Raw genomic sequence first — 18,769 nt, 5'->3', positions numbered from 1 at the left:
CTTTAGCTGCATGTGTCACATGCCCTGGTCTCCATTTCCTCAGCAACTCCTGGAGTGAGTATGTGAAGCTCAGAGTGGCTGGACCATCTCTGGCTTGATGCTCTTCAGCCAGTGCATCCTCATACTCACGTTATAGAGCTTCCAGCTTATCTTCTTGTCTAACTTGAAATCCTCCGGAGCCATGGTTCAGCCAGTTGCATGGGGAGGTCGGACAATACAAAGCACCCACTGATGCCTGGCCTCCCCCATCTTCCTTCTTTGTTCAACTCCTGTCTTTGAGGAAGAGGAGGAAGAAGGGTGAGGAGGGAAGAGGAGAAGGGGGGAAGAGGAGGAGGAGGAGGGGAGGAGGAGGGGGAAGAGGAGGAGGAGGAAAGCTGGGGGGAGGAAGGAGGAGTAACGTGGGGAGAGGGAGGGAGGGGAAGGGATGGGAGGCATGCTGGGGCACCTTTCCACCCAATACATTTGAATGTTGCTATGGCAACTGATAGGCCCTAGAAGCCCTGCCAAGTATTGTTTTTTTTTTTCCTCGGAGGGGAAGGAAATCCACTCTCGCCACCTTGTGCGTGCATGCTAAGTTGCTTCAGTCATATCAGACTCTTCACAGCCCTATGGACTGTAGCCCACCAGGCTCCTCTGTCCGTGGGATTCTCCAGGCAAGAACACTGGAGTGGGTTGCCATGCTCTCCTCCAGGGGATCTTCCCAACCCAGGGATGGAACCCGAGTCTCTTATGTCTCCTGCATTGGCAGGTGGGTTCTTTACCACTAGCACCATCTGGGAAGCTCAGTGGTGTGTGTGTATATACCTAGGAAAGGCAGGGATTTGGAGACCGAAAGGTGGAATATTTGGTGCATAGCTGATGCATTTAGACCTGGAGGGGACAGGAATCCACACATGGCCATTTCAGGGGGTGGGTGATCAATCATAGGGGGAGCTCTGTGTAAGTGACCCATATGTCTGGGCTGGTGGGTCCAGTGGGTGTGCATGGGCTGGTGGGGGCCCTAGCCAGCACTCTCCTTGGGAACCTTACAAAGTGAAAATGCTGTCAAATGCTGGCAAGTTCAGCAGGGGATGCAGCAGGGCAGAGTAGAGGAAATAGCACCAATCTTGAGGACAGACAGACCTACTCTGCCCCTGCTTTGCTCTCTACCCCTGGGATGGCTCAGAAGAATTTCATGTCTCACCAGTCTCCAGTGTCTAAAAGGGGAAAATGAGTCCTCTTCTGTAGCGTCGTTGTGAAACTCCTGATGACATGTATAAAGCACTTTGCTGTGACGAGCCAGCACAGAGTAGGTGCTCACTCATGTGAAATACTCTTTAAAGTATTAACTGAAAGGCAGCACAGACCTGGACTCACTCGGTGTCTCTCAGCATCAGAGCCAACTGGAAGCTTCATAAAATACTCACCTGAGCCAGGTTTCTGGGTTAGAATTTGCAAAGATGGGACCAAAGAGTCTCTCTGTACATATATTTTTGAACTTCCTGAAGCAACTCTGATCCCACCAGTCTGCGATTCCAGATAGGAAATCCGTTCACTTGTTTGAAGATAAGGCATATAAACAGGATTGGAGTTTCCCCTCTTCTTTCCCCTCCCATCAACCGTTTCTATGCTGCCTTTATTCTGCTTCTAAATTCCAAAGGCTTCTGGGGGAGATGGGCCATGGTGACAGACGAGTAAACTCCAAAGGCTTCTGCTAAAATTATCTGTGTTTGGAAGAAGGGACTTGTGATAAAGTGGCTGAGAGTAATGTAATCAGGAAGGCAAGGAAAAACGCTTTCCTGAAAGCTAGATGCAGTTGCTCCACAAGAGTTGGACCCTTTGGCTCTCTGATGGGTTCTAAATGGGAAACTTAAGGTGATTTGTACTATGTGTTTAAGCCTTAACCAGGAGTTCTGCGTGCATCTGGCTGAAGCCTTTTTCCACATCCCACAGGAACGTGGCTGAAGAGCGGTCTTGGCCTCGTGCACCAGGAAGGCAGTCAGCTGACGTGGACATACATCGCCCCTCAGCTGGGGTACTGGGTGGCTGCCATGTCTCCTCCCAACCCAGGTAACAGGATCCCCAACACCTGCACTGATGGCAACCAGTTTTTTTGAGGGTTCAGGCTACCTGTGCTTTTTAAAGTGACTTCAGCAGAGAGATCACATCTTTTTAAAATATGGTTGAATGTGTGAAAAATCAAATGATGAGAAGAAGGTATTTGGTGGGGGTCGGGGAGTTCTGGTTGGAACTGTCCCTTCCGGGGTAAGAATAATGCAAAGAAAATAGTCTTGTCTCAAATCTGTTCTGCTCACACAGCTGCCATAGGGAATTCTTAATCTAAAGCCCACAGAAGTGGTTCAGACCTCCTCCCTAATTCCTGAAACAGCTGTGGCCTCGTGGAAGAGAGGACATAGGAAAAGGCACTCACTAGAGGGACCAGCAGCAAGTCACTGTTGCAGGCTTCCTGGGGCAAAAAACTTGACTGGGCATTTCTGAAAGGTTTAAAAGCAAACCTGTTGTTTTATGTCTAAAAGAATATTCCTCCATTCAGGATAGATGAATTAACTCATAGTTTTCACTAAAATTTAATTTCACCAATATTTTCACTGAAAGTGTAAATTTATTTTTAAACCTAACCACCCTGATTTATCCCTATGAGTATTCTAGAATTGCTGGGGTTTTTTGTGTTTGTTTGTTTTTCAAAATAGTTACCTTAGGAGAAGTCTTTCCAGTGACGGCTTCCATTACTCACAATGCCTTGCCTTTAGAACCTGTCTCCCTTGGACTGCTATCCTTAGTGAAACTCTTCATGGGTGGCCAGTCTTCATGCTCAGAGGGTTCAAGGGTCCCTTTGATTTTTCTTAGACATATCTAAAACTCACCGACCGCCAAGATTGGTGAATAAAGTAAGTAGTTGAGCTAGGTCAAAATGCTGGGGATTTCCCTGGTGGTACAGTGGTGAAGATTTCACCTTCAATGCAGGAGTGCATGTTTGATCCCTGGTCAGGGAGCTTAGGAGCCCAAATTCCTCGAGGCCAAAAATCCAAAGCATAGAACAGAGGCAATATTGTAAAAAATTCAATATTGACATTAAAAGTGGTCTGCCTCAAAAAAATAAAAATAAAATTTAAATATTTATTTAAAAAGATGTGCTATGATTAAAAGCTGACCCTTGTCAATTAACCATGAAGGCAGTTCCAAAATGGAAGTACAAAATATTTTATCAATGGAATTATCACTGGAATGAACACTTAGGACTCCCAAAGTAACTGATTTGATAGAGGCCAACCCGAGATGGGTGTTGAAAAATCTGTTACCTTTACTTTATAGTCCCACCCTTAGAAAATGTACACTTCACATCTAGGTTTTAAGAGTATGTGTTTCCCTTTACTGTATTGTTCTTGTAGCCACGTGGGCATGAAGTGAGTACATAAATGTCCCAGTCTCCAAATCTGAAGTGTCTAGAATATGATTATGAGTAAAGAAAGAAAGTCCTTAAAAACCAAAGTAGAGACTACAAAACCTGTGCATTAAAGTTAAATTTTATTTTAGATCTATTTCCAAGAACCCTGATGATGTGTTACGTGACAGATTAATAATTTACTTCTGTAAAGAAGAGAAAGAGAACTAGACTACTAGATGTAGGTTGACCCAAGCTTGCTGAGGAGCAATGAAGAGACAAAAGGCCATAAAAACATATAGTGTATAAACCCTGGTGGCATTTAATATAGGAATATATATACTGGTAATCTCATAGTCATCACTTTTATTAAAACAAATCACAGCAATGCTGTGCTTTCATGAAGCCAAAACCAATAAGAAAATAATTAGAGTTTTCTCTTTCATTCTCTGGTTAAGAAGGAACTGAAATCTTTATAAAGATTTCCATTTAGCAGAAGATATTTGGTTGGCCAAAAAGTTCATTCAGGTTTTCCCATACCATCTTAGGGAAAACCCTGAAAGAACTTTTTGGCCAACTCAATAAAATAATAACATTTTAGGTACTTTAAAGGACCGAGCTTCCATTATTTGGAAATGATTTTTACGTGTACCTCAGATTTCTTGATGACCCCTGCCAAGGTATTACCTATGTTTGTGGGGTTGCTCTGTGTTAAAAAAAAGAAAAATTGTTTCTCTGAACAATTAAGGCTGTAAACTGTTAAGGCCATTGTGGTCAGTAATTTTTCCAACTTTTGTAAATATTCACTTTCACCCCATTGAAATGATTTATAGTTGGGAGAGGATGATGTTGTCTTTTGAACTTAAGGAATGTCACTATTTTCAAAAATCAACAAGTCTCCTTGGGTTTATCTAGCTTAAGAGACTTACCTCCTAAAGATTTTAAAGAAATGTATCCCTTAAAATATCAAAAATCAATGAGTAAATGGGTCTTTATGGTGTTTAATAATCATAACAATGCTCCTCTGATGTTATGTGTAATAACTATATTCCTTCCTTCCCACCTTTTGGTGCACTGTCTGCATACTTAGACACCAGTAAGTGCCCAAACATTATAATTTGGGGGAGATTTTCGTTATTGCTGTCAATCCCTTGTTAGCAATGTTAAGATAGATTCTTACTGCTATTGAATATAAGGAGCAAGTTAAACTACCTCTTGGGATTCTTCCCAAGGTAACTTAAAGAGAAAATAGGTTTAGTTCTAATCACCTTGTCTGTAAGTTCTGGAGAAGTCTGTGGCCACATCAGGTTAGCCATTTTGAAAAGATACTAGAAAGATGTTTCTTTTTTTTTTAATGGGAGGCATTTTAGAAACACTTGATATCCCTGTAATAGGCTGTGGATTTTTTTAAGTCATGGTAAATTTATTTCATACATTTCAACTGATTTGTTAAGGCCAAGGGCGCAGTACATAGTAATCATTGCCCAGGGAAAGTGTGAGTAAAATTTTGTGTTTTGATTTGTTTTTTCCTTCTGCAGTGTCATAAAATCCCCAGGTGTTCATGCCATGTCTGTGAGTGGATGAGTCCCACTCATGAAATGATTCATGTATCTAGTTTTCTTATTTTCAAAGGTCATGTATTTAGAATGATGAACATGGCACCAAATGCGGCTCTCTTCTTGATTAAGGAGGGACCATGGATGCAACATACAGAATTTGAGTGTTCACAGTGCTCTGGCCATGGTTTGGTCCCTTTCCATTGAGGGGAATTATGGTGATGCTGCAGGCACAACATCTAAAGGGTGTTTGCATCTGGCCCCTGTTCCACACTCCAGCCAATAAGAATAAGAAAAAAGGGACTTCCCTGGCGGGCCAGTGGTTAAGACTCCACACTGTCACTGCCGAGGGCCCGTGTTCAATCCTTAGATGGGGAACTAAGATCCCACATGACACATGGCCAGAAAAAAGGAAGAAGAAAAACATTATGCTCTCTTTTTAGTGAAAGGTGTTTACAAATCTAAAATGCCCTTTTCTGACCTTCCAGGTCCAGTTGTCACACAGGACATCACCACGTATCATACAGTCTTTCTTTTGGCCATCTTGGGAGGAATGGCTTTCATTCTTTTGGTTTTGCTGTGTCTCCTTTTATATTATTGCAGGTAAAGTTTTATCATTGGGGCTCTGTCTTTTTTTAACTTGGAATTTCTTGCACAAGTATTGATATTGAGGTCCTTTCCTGAGTTGAGGTCTTTATTTCTCATAAAAATGTATCTAAGGGTCTTCCCTGGTGGTGCAGTGAGTAAGACTCTGAGTATCCAATACAGGTGGCATGGGTTCGATCCCTGGTTGGGGATCTAAGATCCCACATTGCCACATAGTGTGGCCAATAAATAAATATTTAAAAAAAAAATTTTTGAGCAAGAACTGAATGTCTGTCATATAAGCTGCAGGCAAAGTGAGATATTACACGGTGTGTAATGTCTTTTAGAGAGGAGTCATAATAAGCTCAATGGTTGTCACAATTCCCACAGAATAGGTCCTAAGTGGTAATCAAGAGATGATATTCTCAAGGCAGAGCCAAACTTTTCTTTCTGTGACACCTCATCTGGCTGACTTGCAAGAATGTTTATTGTTGACTCTGCTTTTGAATGAATAATGTGGATGTATTTGGGGTACAATCTGCAGATTTCAGCCCTCAGCATCAAAACAAAGCTGAGGGTATAGGGTGAGAAGGCTTCTGGTTGCTGACTAGTGTTGTCTTGTTTCTTCCTGTGGGCACTGAGAATTAGGTTTAGACTGGAACCCTCACTGTTCTGATATCTTAATCTTGGGGTTTGTATCTTTGATCACAGGCGGAAGTGCTTGAAACCCCGCCAGCACCATAGAAAGCTGCAGCTTCCTGCCACCCTGGAGAGTTCCAAAAGGGATCAGTCGACTTCCATGTCACACATCAACCTGCTGTTTGCTCGTCGGGAATCAGAATTCCCTGGTCCACTCTCTGTCACCAGCCAGGGTCGCCCGCCGGATGCCCCGGGCTCAAAGGAGCTGATGAGTGGAGTCCATTTAGAGATGATGTCTTCCAACGGGGAGGTGGACATGCACACACCCATGCTGAAGCTCTCCTACAGCACCTCCCAGGAGTTCAGCTCCCGAGAGGAACTCCTGTCTCATAAGGAAGAGGACAAAAGCCAAATCTCCTTTGATAACCTGACACCAAGTGGGACGTTGGGGAAAGACTACCATAAGTCGGTGGAGATCTTCCCCTTAAAGGCTAGGAAATCTATGGAAAGGGAAGGCTACGAGTCCCCTGGCAACAGTGACTATAGGAGGAGTTACAACGCAATGCTCTCTCAGCCTTTATTCGAAAAGCAGGACAGAGAGAGTCAGGCCTCCGTGACCCACATCTCCACAGGAAGTAAGCTCACCATTCAGGAACACATGTACCCCGCGCCTTCATCTCCGGAGAAAGACCAGCTGCTGGAGCGCAGACCTACTGAATGTATGATGTCGCGATCCGTGGACCACCTGGAAAGACCTACCTCTTTCCCGCGACCCGGCCAGCTGATCTGCTGTAGTTCCGTGGACCAGGTCAATGACAGCGTTTACAGGAAAGTATTACCCGCCTTGGTCATACCGGCTCATTACATGAAACTCCCAGGGGACCATTCGTACGTGGGCCAGCCCCTGGTCGTCCCAGCCGACCCGCAGCTGGAGATTGAAAGGCTGCAGGCCGAGCTGTCCAGCCCGCACGCAGGGATCTTCCCACACCCCTCCGCGCAGATCCAAGCGCAGCCCCTCTCTTGCCAGGCCATCTCGCAGCAGCACCTGCAGGACACGGGCGCCCGGGAGTGGACCCCACAGAGCGCATCCATGTCGGAGTCGCTCTCCATCCCAGCATCTCTGAACGACGCGGCCTTGGCTCAGATGAACAGCGAGGTCCAGCTTCTGACAGAAAAGGCGCTGCTGGAGCTCGGGGGTGGGAAGCCCCTTCCCCACCCCCGGGCCTGGTTCGTCTCCCTGGATGGCCGGTCCAACGCGCACGTCAGACATTCCTACATTGATCTCCAAAGAGCAGGGAGGAACGGAAGCAATGATGCCAGTTTGGATTCTGGCGTGGATATGAATGAACCAAAATCTGCCCGGAAGGGAAGAGGAGACCCCTCGACTCTGCCGCAGAACCACCCACCCGTCCAGGAACATCCGCAGAAGGAGTCGAGGGCCGCGGACAGCTCGGCCTACACGCAGCTCGTGTACGTGGAGGACATGGACCAGAGCGGCAGCGAGGCCGGCACCACGGCCGGGACGCCCGAGGACAGTGCTCTGCGGTGCCTGCTGGACGGCTCCAGCCGGAGGAGCGGCGGCCAGCTGCCCAGCCTGCAGGAGGAGACGACGAAGCGAACTTCGGACGTTGCCCCAGAGCCCGCGGCCAGTCCCGACCAGAGGCGATCCGCTCCGCAGGATGAGGAAGACGACGAGGACGACGACGACCAGGGCGAAGACAAGAAGAGCCCGTGGCAGAAACGGGAGGAGAGACCCTTGATGGCATTCAACATCAAATGAGCGGTCCAGAGCCACCCAACCCGGGACCAGATCCAGTTGCCAAAAATTCTTTCTTAAGGAAGCGCTTACCTGTTTGTGGAGGAAGTCGAGCCACGTCTGCCGTGGGCAGTGGACTTTTTTCTGCAGTTACCCTGTTCGCTGTCTAAGTGTTAGGAAGTCAAGTTCTTACTCAGAAGAAAGGATGATGATACAGGATGCCTCGCCTCCAGGGAGAGGGCTGAACGTAGTGTCTGTCTGAATGTCAGTGTCGTTCCCCATACTTGATGTGTCCACCCCTGGAGGACACTGAAAAACCACACGTGATGTCCGGATGTCACTAGGTTCTGATGATAACCTCAGTTCTCCTCCAGATTCTGGGAACAGAAGGAACTCTTTTTGCATTGCTTGAATCCATTTTATCATGATAATGCTCCTGTGAAATTATTATTGAGAAATTAGCTTGGCACTTAGTGTCTGGAGGTATGCATTATCTCAAAGGAAAACTATGCATCGCTGCTTCGTGGTCTTACTTTGCTTAGCTTTGGTTAGATTTCGTTCCTGATTTGCTTTTTACAGATACACATGCACACACACACACACACACACACACACACAATTGGGTTGTAAGGATTTAATTCCTTCCTTGTCACCTGTTCTGCTTCTCGGTGGTTTATTTCGATATCACCTTTCAGGAACTTCTGAGTGTCACCTCTTAACATCCAAGCCTTTTAATGAAATAGTACTGAAGTTTTTAATCAGCTGCCAGTCCTTCAATTCTGGTCCCATTAACTCCAAGTGCCTTTTTTACAGTGACGACAGACAGTCCCTTACTTTGCTTTTTTTGTTTGTTTTTCTTAACTTCTTTGATTGAACTGCCTGGATTTTATAAAGTTATTAAACAATCCCCTTTTCTTTCAACTGCATGCTGCCAAGTGCCCATTTGTGCTCAGAAGTCTCATTTCAGCTCAGTGTATGCTCTCGTCCTCACGTGTGACGTGGATTCTGTTTAGCTAAGCTAGCCTAGAGGACACTTTAGTGATCCCCTCCCCCACGCCACCCCTCTGACCGCTAGGCACCATTATGGTTTTATTGGCTGTTTGTATATACGGTTACGTATTAATTCTGAAATCCTATGGGCTGATCTTGCTCACCAAACACGGAGTATGGGCTGAGCAAGTAGACTGAATGTGACTATTAAACAAATCTTATGTACTATCCAAAAGTGCCAGAATGACTCTTCTGTGCATTCTCCTTAAAGAGCTGCTTGATTATCCAAAAATGAAAACTCAGAATAAACTCTGAAGGAAAAAAAAACCCTATCTTGTGGTCCTTTTCATTCATTCTGAGCCATTATTACTTAGAGAGTTGCCATTAAGAATTCTCTTTTCATTCCTTGGCAGTCTGAAAGGCCAGTTGTTGGACTTACATTCAAAGACTAACCTATGGTGGGGAGAGATAAATTGGGAGATTGGAACTGACATATACACACTACTAAATATAAAATAGAAAACTGTAAGGACCTACTATGTAGCACAGGGAGCTCTTCTCAATACTCTGGGAAAAGAATCTAAAAAAGTGGAGATATATATATATATACATATATATATGTATAACTGATTCACTATGCTGTACACCTAAAACTATCACATTATAAATCAACTATACACCAATAAAAATTAAACAAAAGAAACTAACACATAAGACACCTAGGAATTGACACAATGGTGAAATCCTAAAAGCCCACCTTGCTGTTCAGTTTCATTCAAGAAAACAAGGGAACATTTTATTGTGTTTCCGTACTTTACAAGAAACTGGTGTGTTCTTTTTTTTTTTTTTTCTTCAGTATTAATCCAGCATCAAAAAGATGTCATTCAAATGACCAGAACCATCCCAGATGTGTGAAACTATTAATCAAAATCATTCATGGAATCGTCAATATAGAACAAATCAGTGGAAATAAGTAAAGCTAGCTAGTTTCGTTATAAAATCTTTAGTCATGAATTCCACAAGGCAGAAAACAAGTCAAGCTGATTTTTATGATTTTAATTCTCAAATGTCGATGTTTAGTATTTTGCTTTTAAAATGGTTGAGAGATTTCCCTGACAGTGTTTTGAAGTATCTGAACAGATGGGAGTCTGTGGTTTAACAAGTCAGGGACTGTTTAGAAGTAAACATTCTCACCAGTAGGTGGCAGGTGAACCCTGGCAGACACCATTAAGACTCCAGGTAAGCACCATTTGTCAATTACCCTCCAAAGAAGTGGCCTCTGGAAGAATACTAGGGCAGACATAGGTGATGGGGGAATGCCAAGAGGTCTCCACCCATTTGCAGCTCAACCTGCAGTACTGCCACTGTCAAAATCTCCTTAAAGCATTAGTAACAAGAAGAACTTCATTTACAATGCATGTTACCTGTGTAACACATTACCTATCAGTGCTAATGATGTGAGATTCAGCAGGAAGATTGGGGGAGGGGGGCTTCCCTGATTCCTTCTCATTAGGCAGGATAATAAAAAGTATGGAGCAGCCAGCCATAAGCATGAGACACTGTTCCTCGAAAGACAAGGCCGTGTATTTGCCAAAGGGAAATTGATTCTGCCAAAGATGAAGCTCACTCATCTTACACTGATCCAAAAAGAGGCTCAGAGGCTAACTTTTTTGCTCAGGGAGCCAACTTGGGTCACCAGACTCAAATTGTCTGGAAAGAGCACCCTAACTGTGTGGACTTAAACAGTGTATTTATCTTATCACACAGTTCCGGGTCAGTTATATTGCGCAAAGAACTAAAGCTGTCAAAGGCACCTTGCTTCTGCCACCTAGTGGTGAGTTTTCACCTGCCTCTTAAGGAGACTAAAACAGCTCTCTTCTGAGAAGCTGTCTTCTGGGAAGACAGGTGAGTGTGCATAGAAGATGCCCTGGGCGCTGCTTCTGTCTCCCAGGTGAGATGAGCGAGATTGGGCTGACGTTTGTTGAGTCTCTACCTGGAAACATTATGTTGGAAACAATCATGCATTAAATTGTCAAAATCTTGTGGGGTTTATTCTTTATTTTTCACCTAACTAAATGGAGGCTTGAGGTTAAGTAATTGAGGTCATTCAGCTAGAATCAGGGGTGTGTCTCATGCATGGCCTGCACTCTGGAAATGAATGCATTTAAATTAAAAATGCATTATAAATCATAATAAAATGGATAATTGTAAATTCCACTTGATAACTGATTCTCGCAGAATGCTTTCGTTGATTTCAGTCAGAGCCAGCCTATTGCAAGTGACAAAAGCATAAACATTTGTTGAGAGTTTTTTACATTAATGATTAATGTAACTGAAACAATGCATCTTGGAACTTCACTCACTGATCAGTCATGGAGTGACTTCTTTGCTGAATCAGATAGTAAGACTGGGGAGGAATTTATGAAAGAAATGAATTTATGTGTGCTAAACCATGCCAGGAGATATATAACATTATTTAAACACCAGAGACCCTGTGCTTTAGGGAATTCTATTTAGTAGAAACTAACACAGATAATGCTAAAACAGTGAGGCAGAGTGCCCAAGAAAATGAAACCAGAACCAAAAAGGAAATAGAGCATAAAATCTAAAAATAATCAAGCCACAAATACAATAAACTCTATATATGATTTCTCATGTTCATCCCCTTGAATTTTACTTTTGCAGACCTCTGTATTTGGAGGACAAGGAGATAAAAATGAATAGTTACAGATAGAAATGTGTGGTGATTTTTCAACTATTTCAGAGTCCCACAATTTCTTTTTCTTTTCTTTTTGGTCTTTAGAGTTTTTCTTAATTGAGCTATAATTGACATACAACATTATATTATATAACATACAACCTTATATATACAGTATTATGATTATATATTATTGTCATTTTATTATCATTGTATTATTTTCAGATGTACAACATAATGATTCTGTATTTGTATATATTGCAAAGTGATCACCACAAATAAGTCTAGTCAACATCTGTCACCATACATAGGTAGAGAATTTTTTTCTTGTGATAACAACTTTCAATATCCACTCTCTTAGCAACTTTCAAATATGCAGTATAGCATTATTAGTATAGTCATGATACTGTACATTATATCCCCATGACTTTTTAATTTTTTAAATGGAAGTTTGCAACTTCTTTAGGTGAAGTGGAAATTTCAACCCCCTTTCCCGCCCACCTGAAACTATATTTTCAAAGCCATGATATAAATACACACCAAAATCTCTGATAAAAGTTTTTATAATTCTTTACAGAGATTGTGACTTGTTTAGTGCTGGTGTTCTGGTACCCAAAAGTGGCTAATAATTCCTATAAGACTGTTTCCCCTCAGTAGAATGAACAGTCATTAGAGCCCCTAAGAGTGTGGAACATGAAAGAGCCTTGGTAATCTCACACAGGAGGAATTGGAGCCAAGAATGTTGAAGTGACCTCCCCACACAGGCAGTGCGGGACCACACTGGGTGACTTAGTTTGTTCAGGCTGCTTTACAAAATACCATGGACTGGATGCCTTATAAACAATAAACGTTTATTTCTCACGGTTCCAGAGACCACGAGTCCAAGATCAGGGCACCCAGCATGATGGGGTGAGGGCCCTTCTGATTCACAATGGACATCTTCTTGTCTCATCCTCACAGTGTGGACAAGGGTAGAGAGAGCTCTGTGGGGCCTCTTCCATAAGGGCACATATCCCACTCATGAGGGCTCCACCCTCATGACCTAATCACCCTGAAGGTCCCACCTCCTAATGCCATCATCACCTTGGGCTCTAAGATTCCATCATATGAATTTGGGGAGGACACAGACACTCAGGTCATAGCACGAGACAGAGCCCTGTCTCCTGACACCTAGCCCTGTATGTGTTCACCTCCTCAGATGGCTTCTCCATCTGCTGCTCTTTCTGGCAGCTCATCTGCACCCTCTGCCATCTGTTTACATGCCATGTGCAAACATAACCAGAGTATGCAGCCTTGTAAGCCATACTGATGAATAAAATTCCAGGGTCACGGAAAGAACCCTGGCTTTAGACACAGAACACCTAGCTCCAGGAATCAGACAAGTGGCCAACTTCAAAGGTTGTAGAAGGGTACCTGCACTGCTTATCTCTCAGGAGGAGTAAAAGAGGAAGTTGAGTTCAAAAAAGACAATATTTGTACACCCATGGCTGATTCATGTCAATGTATGGCAAAAACCACTACAATATTGTAAAGTAATTAGCCTCCAGTTAAAATAAATTAATTTAAAAAATAAAGTTCCTTATAAAATGCAAGCTCTGGTGAAAGTATAAATTGTTGCTCTTCCTAATTATCCTTTTAATCTTGTAGTTCCCTAATCCTGCTGCCATACTGTGTGTAACAGTGATCTTTGTTGTTGTTATACCAGCAGCTTCTCAGCTAGTTTTTAGGAAAATGATAACAAAACAACAGGACCTTTCCCCATGCTTACTGTTTCCCACATGCTTCAGCTGAGTGATCCCTCTCTTTATAAGTAAGATGATTTGCCAAATATTTGACATAAACCAGGAAGCTCAATGAAAATGCAGCCTCCTTACATGATGGTCTCGAAACGTGTAAGGACATGCCTACAAAGCAATAACTTTGGGGTAGGTGCCCAATTACCATAACTTACTTGCTAGTGGCCACAAAGGTAAATCCCTTGGCAAAACACAGTAGCAGGCTCTTAATTCCTTGATTTAGTTGCTCATGTGCTTGTAACCTGAGAACAGTGGTGCTCAAACCCAGAAGCACAGAAGCATCACCTGGGGGCTGGAAAATATGCTCAAGTATCTGGATCCCACCACAGACCAATCAGAATCAAAATTTCTGCAGGGGAAACCTGGCACTGATACTAAAAACAAGACAAAACCAAAACAACAACAACAAAACACTGCCCCCAGCCGATTCTGATGTATTAATAATTAGGCTTGTAAATCACTACCTTAGGAATTCTGAAGATACGTCACAGTTTGGTAGAACCTTCTGTTGGGCAGCTCTGAGAATGATGGATTTCCCCTTTGTTTCTAGGGTAGGTTAGCCGTCCTGCTCTAGGTTTGCAGTTGGGAAGGGCAAATACAGTCAATAACAGCCCCCCAGGCTGAGCATCATGTGCCTAAGCCACGTGACCAGTGCTCTGACTCGGCTTCGTTCACACGGTCAGAAATCTAGATGCTGACAACCCTAGGCTCTGTCCTGTCCTACTCACATTACTGCATATTCCCCTTCTGTTCCATTCCTCTTCTTGTGACCCCTATGGCTATTTCAGAGCACTGCTTGTGAAGGATTCCCATGGCTGTGTCTGCAACCCAATCTGCTGTCGGAATTCAGACTTAGTTTCCAACTGCTGCCCATGCATCTCCATCCAGCGGACCTGCAAACACCTAAACCAACTTGTCCCAAAATGTAAGCATCATACATCATCCCATGAACCTCCCTGCCTGTCCCCTACCCCAAAAAAGAAAAAGCCCAGTTCTCGTACTTTCATCCTTCATCTGCGACCCCAGTGTAAAGCCTCACTGTATACAATTTCCCCAGCCAGGAACCTCAGGGTCACCCTCCATACCTCTATCAACCTCACCACTCGGGTTCGAGAATCACATCCTATCAATTTCACCTGCTGTCAGGAAACAATGTGAATCTTTCATGTTTCTGGCTGGTCAGGGCTTTCTGAGCAAAATTTACTGCCATCCTGGGTCTAAGGCTAAGTGAATATAAGCAATTCCTTGGGGGACAGAGTGAATTACTCCAGAGATTTACAGATTTATCTCCCCTGGAGCCATTCTTTCATTGATCTTCATTTACATTCATTATAACAGAGAGGGACCTTTCCTTCTCTTCCCCAAAGGGATTGTTTTAAAACTCCAAAATTCTTAGTTCAGGGGTTTCTCTCCCACAGACCTCCTTTCATATGTATGATGTGGTATCTGTATTCATCACATTCCCCCACCCCCACAGGATAAAATGAAGCACAGGATAAAGATAGGTCTGCCACTGATCCAGAAACCTCATTTTTGCTGTCAGGATAAAGTAAGTACTTACATGAAGACTTATCACATGCTAAATATCTCCCAGACTGTCCCTCTTCTCCCCATTTCTAAGCAACACTGCTGTCACAGCCCCCCTCACTGTCCCCCACCCCAGTCTCCCCATTCATGCCCACACTGCTGCAAGTGTGATGTACAATCCAATCATGTCACTTGTTCGTGTGGTTGCAGATAATAGACACCAAACTCAAACTAGCATCAGTTAAATGAGAGACTTCATCATTAAAGGGAGATTTGAGAGGCGGGCAAAATAAGGTGTGATTTATAAAAAGGAGTATACATTCGGTCTTCATCCTTGTTCCTGGCACAGAACTCCTAAAATCCTTGGAATTTCCTAAATGATGAGAGTAATAAAGATGTCTTATTATTCATAATAAACTCCTTTCAACCACACCTGAGTTTGTATTAATGAAGTGACTTTGGGGCCACAGCTAAGGATGGGAACTAGTTGCCTGAGGAGCCAACTGTGTGATTGGAGGGTTGGAACTTGCACTCCCAAACCCTTGACCCTGGGAGAGGGGAGCAGCGCTGGAGATTGAAGTGATTGCCAGCAGCCAGTTACTTAATCAATCATGCCTGTGTCATAAAACCCCAAAAGGATGGGGTTGAGAGAATTTCTGTGTTGGTGAACACCTGGAGATCTGGGTAGAGGGGTACACCCAGAGGGCCTGGAAATTCCTTGCCTCCTTCCCCATCACTTGCCTTGTGCATCTCTTCCATCTGGCTACCCGTGAGTTATAGCCTTTTATGATAAACCAGTAATCTAGGAAGTAAAATATTTCTCTAAGTTCTGTGACCCACTCTGCTGCTGCTGCTAAGTCGCTTCAGTCATGTCCGACTCTGCGCGACCCCATAAACGGCAGCCCTCCAGGCTCCTCTGTCCCTGGGATTCTCCAGACAAGAATACTGGAGTGGGTTGCCATTTCCTTCTCCAGTGACCCACTCTTGTCAATTCAGTTTAGTTCAGTTCAGTTCAGTTGCTCAGTCATGTCCGACTGTTTGCAACCCCATGAATCGCAGCATGCCAGGCCTCCCTGTCCATCACCAACTCCCAGAGTCTACCCAAACCCTTGCCCATTGAGTCGGTGATGCCATCCAGCCATCTCATCCTCTGTCATCCCCTTCTCCTCCTGCCCCCAATCCCTCCCAGCATCAGGGTCTTCTCCAATGAGTCAACTCTTTGCAGGATGTGGCCAAAGTACTGGAGTTTCAGCTTCAGCATCAGTTCTTCCAGTGAACACCCAGGACTGATCTCCTTTAGGATGGACTGGTTGGATCTCCTTGCAGTCCAAGGGATTCTCAAGAGTCTTCTCCAACACCATAGTTCAAAAGCATCAATTTTTCGGCGCTCAGCTTTCTTCACAGTACAACTCTCACATCCATGCAAGACCACTGGAAAAACCATAGCCTTGACTAGATGGACCTTTGTTGGCAAAGTAATGTCTCTGCTTTGTAATATGCTATCTAGGTTGGTCATAACTTTCCTTCCAAGAAGTAAGCGTCTTTTAATTTCATGGCTGCAGTCACCATCTGCAGTGATTTTGGAGCCCCAAAAAACAAAGTCTGACACTGTTTCCACTGTCTCCCCATCTATTTCCCAGGAGGTGATGGTACCAGTTGCCATGATCTTAGTTTTCTGAGTGTTAAGCTTTAAGCCAACTTTTTCACTCTCCTCTTTCACTTTCATCAAGAGACTTTTTAGTTCCTCTTCACTTTCTGCCATAAGGGTGGTGTCACCTGCATATCTGAGCTTATTGATATTTCTCCCGGCAATCTTGATTCCAGCTTGTGCTTCTTCCAGCCCAGCGTTTCTCATGATGTCCTCTGCATATAAGTTAAATAAGCAGGGTGACAATATACAACCTTGACGTACTCCTTTTCCTATTTGGAACCAGTCTGTTGTTCCATGTCCAGTTCTAACTGTTGCTTCCTGACCTGCATACAGGTTTCTCAAGAGGCAGGTCAATTAATGGGACCCAAAGACAGAGTGGTGGTGTGATTTACAGTCATTTGATCAGAAGCACAGGAAGCAACCTGGACTGAGACACATGTGAGTGTGGGACTGAGGCCTTAACCTGGGGAGATCTGATGCTATTTCCAGGTAGGTAGTATCAGGACTGAGTTATACTGTAGGACACCCAGCTGATGTTGGAGAGTTGCTTGGTGGTGTTGGAAAACCCACATATCAGAATTGGTGTCAAAATTGTACAAGGGAACCAAACCACAAAAGGCAAAGTATAATAATTGTACCCCCAAGCTGAATTCACCTCTTGGTGGGTATTGAACCAAAAGACACAACCAACCCAAAGAGCAGGAGAAGGAGGGATTTATTACTTGAAACAAGTAAGAGAGTGGGAGTATTGTTTAGTCACTAAGCAAGGTCTGACTCTTTGTGACCTCATGGACTGTAGCCCACCAGGCTCTTCTGTCCATGGGATTTCCCAGGCAAGAACTCTGGAGTGGGTTGCCATTTCCTTCTCCAGGGAATCTTCCTGACCCAGAGATCAAACCTGTGTCTCCTGCATTAGCAGGCAGATTCTTTACCACTGAGCCACCCTGGAAGCCCAAGGAATGGAGTATGCATACATTTAAAAAATAAGTAACAAACTTGTGTAAAAAAATTTTTTTAAGTAAGGGGAACACCAGGGATATTTCCTAAAGCTGTGTCTCCCCAAACTGCAAAATGGGGGACGTTTTAAGCTAAGGATGCATATATATTCATGAAGGGGCTTAGGCAGAGAAGAATTCAGCTTTGAATTGGGGCAGACATTGAGAGTCCAGATTCTAGTAGAGTGAAGCTGCAAGGGTCAGCAAAGGTCAGCATCATCAATCCTTAGGCTCTGGTTAATCTGGTGGTTGATTGCTCAAGCTGGAGGTTGGGACCTGCAAAACAGTTCAAGAATGTCCTTCAGGCTAGTCTTTACCTTTGAAACAGAACTGGGAGTTTTTACAGCTAATTTATTGTCCCCAGTACAGTTCTTTCCCTGGCCTGATAATAACTGTATGTTCTTATCCCTAAAACGTTAACTACTGAGACCTATTCTTCTGCAAGTCAGGCACTGTGGCCAGGTTCAGGTCACAGAATGGCATAAGCCTACAATGGCTTCTCTTATGCCAAGAAAGCCACACCCACATCCCTTTCTGCTGGGACCCATTACCCTATCTGCATACAATCATAGCCCCATAAAGGGGTTTTTGTGTATAGACTGTTTTCATTATGCGGGATGGTGAAGGACAGGGAAGCCTGGCGTTGTACAATCCATAGGGTCACAAAGAGTAGACATGACTGAGTGACTGAAAAACAAGAATCTTATTTTATCACAATATCCCTGTCATCTAGCTAAAGCAGCTGATGTGAATCCACCCCAGCATTCAAAGACACAGAAAGGAAGTGTTTTGCCCCAACAGTGAAGACCCAGGATTTCAGCAGAAATCGAGATGCTTCACCCGGAGTGCAGTGTTCTCCCCTCTACACCCAGATACCTCACAGAGGTGAATTCCAGGGCTGGTCACAGAACTGACATTGGGTACCTGATGTGTTCAAGCAGGGTTCTAAGCACTTCCTGTGGATCACTGAATCCTCCCCGGAACCTGTGAGATCAGCTCTTCTGTCATTTCACAGACAGGAAACTAGAGAAGCAGAGAAACTTACCTGTCAACTGGAAAAAAAAAAAAAAATGCACGACTTCAAAGCTGAGAATTGCATTTTATTTGGCAAACATGCTGAGGACTTAAGCCCCAAGGCAGCCTCTTACATCACTCTGAGAGATCCCTCCAAAGAGGTGAGGAAGGAGTCAAAAG

The 18,769-nt window shown here is 44.0% G+C and overlaps 1 protein-coding gene across 1 annotated transcript in view; it reads left to right on the top strand.

The window, feature by feature from the left end:
• Positions 1-9,240, top strand: part of FAM171A1 (family with sequence similarity 171 member A1) — a 126,513-nt gene extending 117,273 nt beyond the window's left edge. Inside the window, exons 6-8 of the mRNA XM_043882900.1 lie at positions 1,933-2,049; positions 5,427-5,541; positions 6,235-9,240. Of these exons, the coding sequence (XP_043738835.1) occupies positions 1,933-2,049; positions 5,427-5,541; positions 6,235-7,942 (1,940 nt within the window). The 3' untranslated portion in view covers positions 7,943-9,240. The remainder of the gene's footprint in view (positions 1-1,932; positions 2,050-5,426; positions 5,542-6,234) is intronic.
• The last annotated feature ends 9,529 nt before the right edge of the window (positions 9,241-18,769 follow it).

This window comes from Cervus elaphus, chromosome 23 (genome assembly GCF_910594005.1).
Source record: "Cervus elaphus chromosome 23, mCerEla1.1, whole genome shotgun sequence".
In the NCBI taxonomy this organism is placed as follows: Eukaryota; Metazoa; Chordata; class Mammalia; order Artiodactyla; family Cervidae; genus Cervus; species Cervus elaphus.
This window is presented reverse-complemented; position numbering and strand designations above follow the sequence as displayed.